We start from the raw sequence: 11,306 nt of genomic DNA, 5'->3' as shown, positions 1-11,306 counted from the left end.
ACAACCCGCGCCCCCAGGAAGCCCCATCCCCGACGGTACTGATCACTCCTTCATCTCCGGTGCAGGTGTGAGCAGTGTACCTCAATCTCCGCCGTACTTGAGTGTGTTCTGTCCCTGTCCGTACTAGTGCGCATCCCCGTAGCGTGGCGGAACGGTCCCGGCAGTCTCGGCTCACCCCATCCCCGACTGTGCCCCGAGTGCCAGTGTGAGCAGCGCACCCCCATCCCCTCCGGGACCCGTGTACCTGAGAGTTTACTGTCCCCGCCGGTACGGACGTGCACCCCTGGGGCTGTTCTGCAACTCCCTCAGGACGGTGCGGATAGACCCGCACCTGTGGAAGATCCCACCCTTCCCCGGGACATCCCCCTGCGCGCCTGCGGACATCTCTGCGCCCCACCCCGCGCACCTGCCTTGTGTCACTGGGGTCGAAGGGGTGGTTTGAGAGGCCGGCGAAGGCCTCTGAAGGCAGAACCCCCCCCAGACGAGCAGAGTCGGTGGAGCACGGGAACCCCGCGAAACGCTTCGCGGGGCGGGTGGCCACGCATCTCGGGACTTTTTGATCTTTCCCCGTCAAACCAGACACCCGACCGCGCACTCTCCGCGAGCCGGAGAGGGGGATGCGCACCTGCGAAGGAGAGGCGGCCCCAACGGGGCAGTGCGGCAGCGGGAATGAAAGAGGCGGAAGCCAGCAGGAGTTCTCCGAGTAGGTATTTTTTTTTTATTGAAAGATGTGAGAATTCATCAAAACTGAACAAACAGATACCCGAGTAACCAGCACGTTGCAAATCATGTCTCTCTCTTTGTTTAATTATTATTATTTTAAAACAAATATAGAGCACAGTCCTGTGATATTTAAATTTATTATATTTCTTTTTTTGTTGTTGTTTTTTTTTTCTTTTTTATTGTTCTGGAGTGAAAAATAAAAACCTGAGGTTTATTCCTGCATTCTCTATACCCCGCACTGTAGAGATATTTTATTTATGTTTTGTATTTGTTTTGGTTTATATTTCCTTGCAAAAAAAAAAAAAATCTGTTGAATGAGTGAAATTCTTACTTTCAATGACTCCAAAAATTGTTTTGGTGGCACATGATTGTCCTAGAGAACAGGCGGGATAAACAATATTTTAAAACACAGTTAAAGAAACCAATTTCTCCTTCAATCACAAAGAGCTAAATAGTTTTCATTTACAATATATATGTTCATGTAAAATGAAAAAAAAACCCAAAAAACAAAAAACAAAACAAACAAAAAAACCCAAACAAAAAATCTTAAATGCAATGAGTTAAACTCTAAATATTATGTACACACCAATGTACAACTCTGAATAAATTAATACCAATTTGCATATTCTGGGATCCTTAATAGCTTATTTACACAAATTACCATTTATTTCATAAATATCTGCCCAGGTACCCACGGGGCTCCCCCCGCCGTACCAGCTCTGTGCAGCGGCAGCTGCCGAGGCCGTTTTATTCCTGTGTTTCATTTCTTGTTTCTTTTTCTCTTTTCATCTTTTTTCCTTTGATAATTATTTTTTCTCCCCCCCCTCCCCTCCCATCCCTTGCACAAATGAGGTTTTGGCCCCGCTCACCTCCCCGGGGTTGGGGCTAGGGGAATTGGGGCTGCCCTGCCCATCAGGTCTCTCCTTGCCATCTCTCTGACCCCCTCTCTCCAGAGCTGCCCAGTGTCCCCCTCCTAAAGCTGCCCACTACCTGGAGCGAGGGAGCAGAGGGGCCAGGGGGACTCGGCCGCTGCGCTGGAATTGGGAGGGACCTACTCCCAGCTCTGCAGCTGAGGGGGGTGGGCAAGCCCTGCGCTACTACCTCTCACTCCTGGCTCTGGGGCGACAGGTCCAGAAGGGCTCCATCCCTCTGCTCCAGCCCCCCAGCTCCCCGTCCACACCCACCCCTTGCTCCTCAATAAATATTTATACTGTGCTGTACAAAATACCAGTGCTTCTCGCCCCGCCGGGAGGGCTCGCTGCCCGGCCCCTCCGTCACTTGGGGGACTCCCTGCCTGGTGACAGCTCCCGCTGGCTCTCCAGCCCGCTCACCAGTCTCTGGATGTTCTGCAGTTCGTTGAGGGACTCCTTCAGGGAGCCTTTTGGGGATGCGGCAGGACGCTGGCTGCTCCCCTTATGCAAGGGCACCTCGGGGAGGGGGCTGGATTCCCGGCTACTGCCAGCCTTGGAGCCCTCAGAGCCGGTGTTGAGGCTGGTCGGCAGGCCTGTGGTCAGCAGGTTGGTGCTGGGTGGGATGGTGACTGGGAGCTGGTAGGGGCTGAAGCGCAGACGGGGACGGCTGCTGCTCAGGAAGGGGTTGCGGGAGAGTGGCCCTGCTGCTGCTGCACTGGTGGCTGGCATGGCTGAGGCAGCCGCTGCTGCTGCCGCCATATAGGTGTAGGGGTAGGGGAAGAGTCCGCCGAAGGTGGGCATCGGGATTCCCTGTGGAGAGAGAGAAAGAGAGGAGAGTGAGAGCTGTGCCAGTGCTCTGCTGCATCCTCCTTCCCACCTGCCCCCCAAGCTGTGTTCCCCCAAGAAAGCCAAGACAAAACTCTGACACCCTGGTGTCATCCTAAAAACACCACATGGGGATATGCCTGTGGGATAGGCTGAGGGAGGGAGTACAACTGGGGAGCCCCATGTACCCTGCATCTACCCAGACTGGTATCACTGGGTACAAAGCCCTTGCTGGGATCTGCCCAGAGGCACAGTGCTACGGGGCTGTGCCCTGCCTCTGCTCATGTGTGCTGCACACCCCTGTCTGTGCAGCATCACAGACCTTTAACCACGTTAAAACACATTGCTAAGTAGGATCAATAAATTAGGGGAGTTCAAAGACATCTTGATGAGGTTCATCATAGGGGCTGGGAAAGGCAACACAAGGGCAGGAGTTATGGGGGCCATTTTGGGGCTAGTAGGGGAATGAGGGGGGCTGCTGGGTGGGAACAGTCAGGTCAGGCAGGGCCACAGCTCCTGACTCTGCCTATGGGGGATCCATATCAGCTGCACACAAATCAAGATTCCTCCTCAAATCAGCCCTGAGGCCAGCATTCAAAATGCCCCCCACATCCTACCTGTGCCTCACCAGGCAGCACATCAGGGGTCAAGAGGAATGTCACCTCCTTGTCCCCACATGCTGTAAGGCATATGGGAGAGCCTGACACTTCCTCACCGTGCAAGAGCTCTACTGGGGCCACCCTGTGTGTTCTGACACTGCGGGTGATGCCAGCTGGGCCTGTCCTGTGCCCCTGAAGCACTCTGCTCATTCAGAGAGCTTTGGGGAAGGACATAGAGTGGAAAACCCAGGGTCTGGCAGGACAGCAGGGGTGGAGATGTGGAGTGAGAGTTGGGGCTTACCTGAGAGGCCAACATGTGCTGGGAGAGGTGGAAAGGGAAGGGGGCAGCTGTCCCTGCTGCACCTGGTGCAGAAGAGAGGGCTCCATTCTCCAGGCTGCCCCCACCAGTCACCGAGGCCAGCAAGTGTCCCATGCCCATGGCAGAGAAGGCGCCAGGGGCCATGGCGAACTGTCCCGGGTGGATGAAGAGGGGCTGCCCGGCACCCAGAGGGCTGAAGAACTGCTGCCCATGGAGGCCAGAGAGTGCCAGGCTCTGCAGGTGCCCAGCGCTCAGGTGAGGGGGGCTGTCCGTGTGCACCATCAGCGGTGCAAAGGCTTCCTTGCCCAGCCCGCTGCCCTCTGTGTCCTTCTTGCCAGAGTCCTGCTCTTTCCTCCGTCCTTCCACTTTGTCCTTCTCCAGGCCCCGTGTGCCAAACAGGCCTTCCCCAGGCCCCTCCCGGGGGGACACACTGTCCTTGACTTTCTCTGGGCTGTGTCTGTCCTTGCTCCTCTCCTCTGGGCGCCGGGGGCTGCTGTGGGGCGTCATGTCCTCCCCACCAGGGCTGGCCACTGCCACCGGCCGCTCCTCAGGCACCTTCTCCACCTCAGCATCGCTGTCGGGCCCTGGCTTCTCCTCTGCAAGGGAATGGAGGGGCAGAAGGTCAGAGCAGAAGCACCCAGGGGAGGCAAGGAGTGGGTTAGAGCCCTGGCATCAGGGAGAGACTGCAGCGGCAACATCCTGATTGTTATTAATGGGAGAAACTCACTTCGGGGGCAGAAATGGGCCCTCGCACCACAGTCGCTCTGGGGAGAGGGGATTAACAGCAGCAGCCCTGTCGCTCCGCCAAACAGGAAAAATATGTTTGATGGAGGACCAAAAAAATCTATTACAGCATTGCTCCTCTTGTTAGCTGCAAACTCACAGTGGGCTGTGGAGCAGGGGACAAAGAGCGTGGGTGGGTGGACAGCGCTGGAGGAAATGGTCCTGTATATATTTAATTACATGGAGCTGATCAAGAGCATGCTGTGGATTTATTCCAAATGTGCAGGTTGAGGCAGGTTAAAGAGGCAGTTTTAAGGCAAGAAGTATGGTACCATCTTTCCTAAAAGGGGATTTAATTAAAACAAAACAAAACAAAAACCACAAAAAAAACCCCCAACAAACCAAACCCCACCGAGCTCTCAGAGGAGAGTATGAGAGGTGAAAGGATGGTGAGGGTACCACAGCCTCTGCCCCACCAGCTCCCTCTAAACGAAAAAAAAAAAAAAAAGAAAACAAACAAAAAACATTTTGGTGCGGGTTAGGTGAAGCTCTGCAGACTGGGGCAAATATTCAGGGAAGCCTTTGAAAGAGGAGAGGGGTGTAATAAACCCTCCCACCAACCCGGGGAAGAAGGAGAGGGGGGCTTGTAGTTTTGATGAAGGGTTTTGATGAAGGTTTGCAGGGAATCAGACTGGTGGAAAGTTTAAAGAACAGATTGATAGTGTGGCAAGACAAAACCCAGCATCTAAAAATTGCAATGTGGGAACTGCTGGTTTATTTTAATTTACTAGCTTGAAGTCCTGGAGTCACAATATTTTTCTGCACACACCCCACCCCCACCCCCCCCCCCCCCGCTTTAAAATTTATTAATTTTGCTTTGTTTTGTTATTTTTTTTTCCCAGGGCAGTGTGAGCTAGCAATGAAAGGCAGGGCACACACCAGCGAGGAGCCAGGCAAATGCATCTTGCACACAGGCTGCCTTGCCATTTCTTCTTGTTTACAATAATACATAAACAGGAAAGCACTGCAAACCCTGAACACCATTTACATTTGCTCTCTATTTGTCCCTTCAATCCTTGGGCTTCTTCGTGCCCACCCCCTTCATTTCTCCCTGGGTGGTTTGACTCTGTCTCCCCAAGTAATCATCTCCCACTGGCCCCGAAGTAGCAGAAACCTGAAATTTGGGAAGTGTACTCTTCATTTACCTCTGCTGCTGCCCTTGAGGCGCAGGGGGCTAGGGAGGGTGCCCACGGGTGAGTGGAGGGTGTCGCGCACGGCTGAGGGCTCACAAGAGGAGGCGTCCGACTCTCCGCCGTCACGGTCGGGTTTGCAGGGCTCCTCGTACATCCGCAGCGACGGCAGCGAGAGCTGCTTCCTAGGGGACGAGAGGGGTAGCGTGAGGCAATGCCCGGCCCTCCGCGGGTGCAGAGCTGTGGCTCTGTGGCTAAGCAGGGGCGGAACGGGGGACGCACTGGGGACACCCCTTACCTCTTCTCCCGCCGGCCATTGCCAGTGTCCCGAAAGCCCTTGGCGAAAGGGTTGTTATCGATTTTCAGCTGGGTGATCTGCGGCAAGGGAAGGAAATGAAGAAAGGAGGCAGCGTGAAACCCTGCCCGTGTGCCCATGTCCCGTGTTGTTCCCCCCCGCTTCCCGCCGCCGCCGTCGGGGAGCCCGGGCTGCGCTGCGCAGGCTGCGAAACGTGGCTCGGCCCCGCTTTAACACACCACATGCTTTATTAAAAACGATGCTGAGGTTTGGGCTTGAATTATTAATAGAGTCTTAATGATAGGAAGTTATTTTTCACGGCCCCCCGGAGGGAAGATGGCGACTGAGCCGCCCGGCGCTGGTTAAAAGCTATTCTTATCCCCTCCCCGCCACGGGCTTCTGGGGCCGGCGACATTAGGGCGTTCAATAATGCATGACTCTGAAATACGGCCCCGAGAGGGGCTCTGGAAAAAGGTCCTACTGCCCGGCCCCGCTGCAACCCCCCTCCCGGCTGTGCCGGGGGCCGGAGCATCCCCCCCGGTCACTGCCGCCCGACGGGACCCACGGGCCACCGCTGCCCCACGCAGCTTGCACAGGGTGAGCAGGCAAACTGCTCTTTAATCGATTGTGACTCTTCGTCATAAACTTTACGAGGGAAACAAGCCCACTAGGACCCTCAGACAGAGCTGTCAATTAGCATCAGCAGCCAGGAGTGAAGGTGGGGGGGTCAGCTTTTGGGTAAAAACACACACACAATCCTTGGAGGGGGCTGGCAGAGGCTTTTCCCTCCCCACCAAGCTCTCCTAGCTCTGGTCCTCACAGGGTGACACTTGCTAAATCACGAAAGCAACTAAAATTAGCTTATCTGGCTCTATTTTTTTGGCTCCTCCTGAGCCCAGGGCACCTTCTCCATGAGGCTGCCCAGGGCCACAGGGCCTGCAGCAAGGACTCCTGAAGCCCAGGAAAGGTGCAACAAAGTCCAGGAGGGATTATCAATAGTAATAATAGTAATAGTAGCAAGGCAATAGCATTAGCAATGCCAATAAGAATAATAATTCAATAATATTCAGTAACAAAGGAAGGTGCCTCCTGCTTTGAGGGCTTTAACCTTTCTCCTCTTGCTGCTTTCCAGCCACTCTCCCCAAAAATATCCCCACGCCCATGAACAAATGAATCCTAGGGGGTAAGGGATTGGAGAGGGGTGAGAGCAGGGAACGAGGGGAGGGACACCAACAGGGAAGAAGACAGGAGTGCACAGAGGGGCCAGGGGCTGCTCCGCCATACCTTGTCATTCTGGTAAGCAGTGACAGCGATGAAGTCAGTCTCGGGGAACACGTAGGTGCGGAAGGTGCTGTAGGGCAGCTTGAGGATGTCGTTGGCCCGGACTATGTGGAACCTGGGCTGGTACTTGTGCATGGAGTTCAGGATGGTCTGGGTGGGCGAGAGAGAACAGCGTGTGGCTGCCATCAGCCTCATGGTCCATGCTACACATACATCTAGCTACCACCTTAAAAAAAATAAAATAAAAAAAACACCCTTTTCTCCCGAAAACAACGCAAAACCCTACAAATTCAGCATGAGAAAGGAATGTTAGTGGATGCCAAAGAGGGAGATTTCTTATTTTTTGTTGTTGTTTTTTTTTTTTTTTTTTTTTTTTTTTTTTTGCTTATGCCATTGCATGATCTGCCCCCGAATAAGGAGGTCAGGGGAAGGCAGGCACAGCAGCATCGGGGCGGGTGTTAAGCATGGCAATAAAGCAGCAAAAAAAGATCTCCCCGATTTATTACGACCCCGCCAATGCCAAGCGACTTTTCCACACAGCTTTTCACATTTTCGTCTTTTTTTTTTTTTTTAGACACAAAAATCTCTGCCTCACTACCACGAAAAAAAAATAATAATGTTAAGAAAGCCTCTGGGTTAGTGTCAGGGACCACAGCCACTTATCCATGCCAGCTCCTGTGACCTAAAAGCAGCGTTTCACCATGAGCCATGTTAAATTTATGTCTCAGAGCAACGCTGCAGAAGAAACAGACATTTTTTTTTTCTCCCCAACCAGGTGTCTGAAAGCCTCGCCAACACTTAAAGCCGTCTTCTACCCTTTTCCTCTCTGTTTTTGTCCTCCTCTTAGAAAACAAAACAAAAATCCCAACCCGAATTCACGCGATTTTGCTGAGGATTTTTGGAAGCAGAGAGGAACCCCCGAGCAGAGCCCCGAAGGTCGCTCCGATCCCCTGTCCCACTCTGCCTGCACCGACAACGTTTTCCTGCCCGATAGCGATTAAATAATTCCCCAACCTGCTGTGGTCGGGCTGAAATGCAGTATTCACCACCCGGAATTTGTAAGGGGAACGGCGAAAACTTGAGTAATTATTGCCGAATAACGTCGGGCAAATGGCTAAATAATTATCACTTCATTTCGTTTTAAAAGGCAATAATAAAAAAAAAATCCCCCCTTTTTTCCTAGCCCCAGCAATAATCACCTGCTGATGAGCTGTCAGATCGCTATTATATTGATATCCTCTAGACAGGATTTATCATGAAAATAGTGCAAAAAATTTTCATTCAGGCGTGCAAATCTGCGTTCCCTTAAAAAAAAAAAAAATAAAATCATCCCTCTCTGAGCAGATGGGCACTGGCTAAACCCTCATCTCCCAGATTTAACACTGTCCGGATTTTGGACAACGACAGAAATCTTTAATTGAAGGAAGCGAACCGTTAAAAACCCGCTTTATCCAACTAGTTTTTCTCCAGTGTCACAAAAACGCTGTTTTTTTCAGCCTCCCTCTCTATCGATTTACCTTGCTGTCTATAAATAACTTTGCAATGTATTATTTAACAAAGACGCTGTTCTTGGCCGTAAAATTAAAATAGTAATAAAAAGTGAGAGAAAAGTTGGGTGGGGAAGAGCTGAGCCACTCCTGTCCCACCTGAGCACCGTGTCCCGCAGCCCCAGAGTGCGGGGCTGTCCCTGATCCTTGCCACAGCACTGAAGATGGACCATCAAGTTTTGCTTTATCGCCCTAAATAATTGTCCAGAGGCTAGAGGCAGCTGCCTTCTGCTCTGGGGGATTTTATTCCCCTCCTGCCCCCCACGCCCCCAATCCATGCATTCACGAAGGATCACCCTCCTCTCTAAGTTTGACCCTGATTGCTGCAAATTGCCAATACGCTTTACTTTCTTGCCGCCTTCCTCTCTTTTTCTTATCTTTTTCTTTCCTTGCTTGGATTGTTAGTCTTTTGTTTGTTTGTTTGGGTTTTTTTCCCTTTATTCTTAGGAGTTTTGAGGGGATTGGGAGGTGGTTACTTTTATTTTTGGTTTCTTTCGTTGTTAGCTTTTTGGCTTTATTTTTGAGGTTTGTTTTGGTTTTACCTCCTTCAAGGTGATGCAGATATTGATCAATAGGGAAAGAAATAAAGGCTTTCAGGAGCTGCCGGGTGCGGAGACGCAGCTGACAATGATCTCTGACCACGGAAATCCAACGCAGGTGCCGCTTCCTCCGCAGCACCTTTTCCCCCAGCACAGCACGGCCCGGCCCGGCTCGACTCGGCCCGACAGAGACAACTCGGGCTGCACCTGCCCGGCCGCCGCCCCATCGGGGCTACCTTCGCTGCATCCCGCGGCACATCCTTGACCCCGCACATCCACGTACTCCTTCCCAAATCCCGCTTCTCGCAGAGCCCCCGAAGAACAGGGAGAGGCGGCAGGACAGGCCGCAGAGGCCGGAAGAATCGTGAATGAGGGAGTCGAGAGGACCCTGGGGCTGCCTGCGGCCCAAACCTCCCGTTTTCCCCGGGGAAAACCGTCCCCAGGACAGCGGGAACCTGCCTATCGGAGCCTGGCAGCAGTAGGGATCGTGGGGCAAGGTGGTCTGCAAAGCCACCACAGGGCCCTGCAAGGCCCTGCCGTCCAGCACGGCCCCTGTGGATGCTCCTGCCCAGTAGAGAGGCAGTTCAAATCCCGGGCAGAGCAGGAGCAGGCAGTCCCCGGTAACCGAGCAATCCCGTCGCTTGCTCCGGGGGCTCCCTGCTCGTTGTCTGGGGGGGGGTCCCTGCTCGGGAATTCTCCTCTGTGCCCCGCAGCCGCACTTACAAAGCCGTGTTTGTCCGAGATGTTGTTGGTGAGCTTGAGCTTGTGAAAGGCAACAGGTTTAGCCATCCACTGCTCGCCGGTGGCTGGGCTGTCCGGGTGGATATACATGCGCTTGGGCATCTCGGGGTCGGCCTTGCCGGCGACCATCCAGCGGGAATTGTGGAACTTGTACCGGCAATCGTCAGCCGCCACTATATCCATCAGCAAAATGTACTTGGCCTTCTTGTCCAGACCGCTCACCCGCACCTTGAACGGGGGGAACATCCTCCTGCAGGACAGACCCAAAAGCCGGTACAGGGCTGTGCCCTACCTCCCACCACCGATCCCCCGACGGCCGCTGCCCCGCCGAGCCGCCCCACACCCCCCCGGTCCCGGCTGCTGTTCCAAACCACCACCATCTCCTAGTTCAGCTTGGTGGAGGATTTCCAGCCTTTTTCACGTCCTGCTGCTTCCCACATCCTGTCTACTGCACAGGTCGTGGGCAGAAAGCAGGGGAAAAGTTCGATAATTCTTGAAATAAGGGGTGAAAAAAAAAAAAACATTCTGCATTTTTCACCCCATTCCCTTGCCCTCCTCTGGAGCCGGGGACACGAGCAGGGCCGGGGACGACCCCGGCCGTGGGGAAAGTTTTAGCAGGAGAGAAGAAAGCGGTGTAAACAAGATGCAGCGGGGGATTACGGGCGCTCATTTAGCGCGCACAAATTTAATTTAGGATTGCGCTCGGAAAAGTAATAATTGGGGGGTGTAGAGGAAGGTCGGAGGAGGTGGGGTAAATACCTCCGAAAAAATGTCAAAGATCGAAAGTCCCCGTGTTAATTCATCGGATTTGGGGAGTCCCTGGGGAAACGGGATAAACCAGGGCGAGGGCGCTGCGCGGCCGCGCAGGTGCGGGGCGGACTCCGCGGGGTTGCTCCGAACCGGCTCTTACCTCCCAGATTTGGTGATCACCATCTCGGTGCCCAGCTTGTGAAACTGGTCCCAAAGCTCTTTGGCTTCTAGCGTGACTTTGGGGTCGTCTTCGACTTCTTCCTCGGGTTCCAGGCTCTTAAGGGAACGGAGATGGGCGGCTTGGTGATGATGTCCCAGGGCTGAAACGTGCAGCCCGGCCTCGGCCGCCCCGGCCAGCCCGGGGTCTGGCATGGGCTTTGCCAGCGCCGCCGGAGGCAGAGCCAGAGCGGGGAAAAATGAAGGTTGGGCGGCTGCGAGGAAAGCGGACATGGGGAAGTCAGCCGGCCGGGGTGCGTGGAAGGGGTGGTAAGCCATGGCAGTCCCTGGGAAGGCTGGATCTCTCATCGGTGCATCCACAAATCCAGGAGAAAAAGAGGGATTCCCTTTATAAAGATATATATGTATGTGTGTGTTTTGTTGTTTTATTATTTTTTTTTTTCTCTCCAGCAAAATCGCTCGAATCTCTGGAAGAAGAAGGAAAATCAACAATACACACCAAAAAAAAAAAAGAAAAAAAGAAAAAAAAAGAAAAAAAGGCAAGCACACACACACACACAAAAAGCCGAAAAACAGCGGAACTAGATCTGGGGGAAAAAAAAAAAAAAAAAAAAAAAAAGAATAATTTTTTTTAAAAAGAGGCAGTTCCCGGCTCCTGGGACTCCCGGTCTGCGGAGGGGAGAGTA

General features: G+C 53.1%; 1 protein-coding gene across 1 annotated transcript; it reads right to left on the bottom strand.

Annotated features, from left to right (window-relative positions):
• Positions 1-1,997: 1,997 nt before the first annotated feature.
• TBX2 (T-box transcription factor 2) lies at positions 1,998-10,974 on the bottom strand. Its single transcript, XM_054394261.1, has 7 exons — positions 10,604-10,974; positions 9,676-9,943; positions 6,870-7,016; positions 5,589-5,665; positions 5,306-5,475; positions 3,360-3,973; positions 1,998-2,444 (listed from the first exon to the last, which is right to left on the bottom strand). The coding sequence occupies exons 1-7, from the start codon at positions 10,966-10,968 to the stop codon at positions 1,998-2,000; spliced, it is 2,088 nt and encodes a 695-aa protein (XP_054250236.1). The 5' UTR covers positions 10,969-10,974.
• Positions 10,975-11,306: the final 332 nt, after the last annotated feature.

Source organism: Indicator indicator, chromosome 30, assembly GCF_027791375.1.
Source record: "Indicator indicator isolate 239-I01 chromosome 30, UM_Iind_1.1, whole genome shotgun sequence".
In the NCBI taxonomy this organism is placed as follows: Eukaryota; Metazoa; Chordata; class Aves; order Piciformes; family Indicatoridae; genus Indicator; species Indicator indicator.
This window is presented reverse-complemented; position numbering and strand designations above follow the sequence as displayed.

Coding starts and splice junctions, on each gene's coding strand:
- TBX2 (XM_054394261.1), bottom strand. CDS start 10,968: ATGAGAGATCCAGCCTTCCCAGGGACTGCCATGGCTTACCACCCCTTC. Junction 9,944..10,603: donor GTGATCACCAAATCTGGGAG/GTAAGAGCCGGT, acceptor TCTGTCCTGCAG/GAGGATGTTCCCCCCGTTCA. Junction 2,445..3,359: donor AGCACATGTTGGCCTCTCAG/GTAAGCCCCAAC, acceptor CTCTCTCCACAG/GGAATCCCGATGCCCACCTT.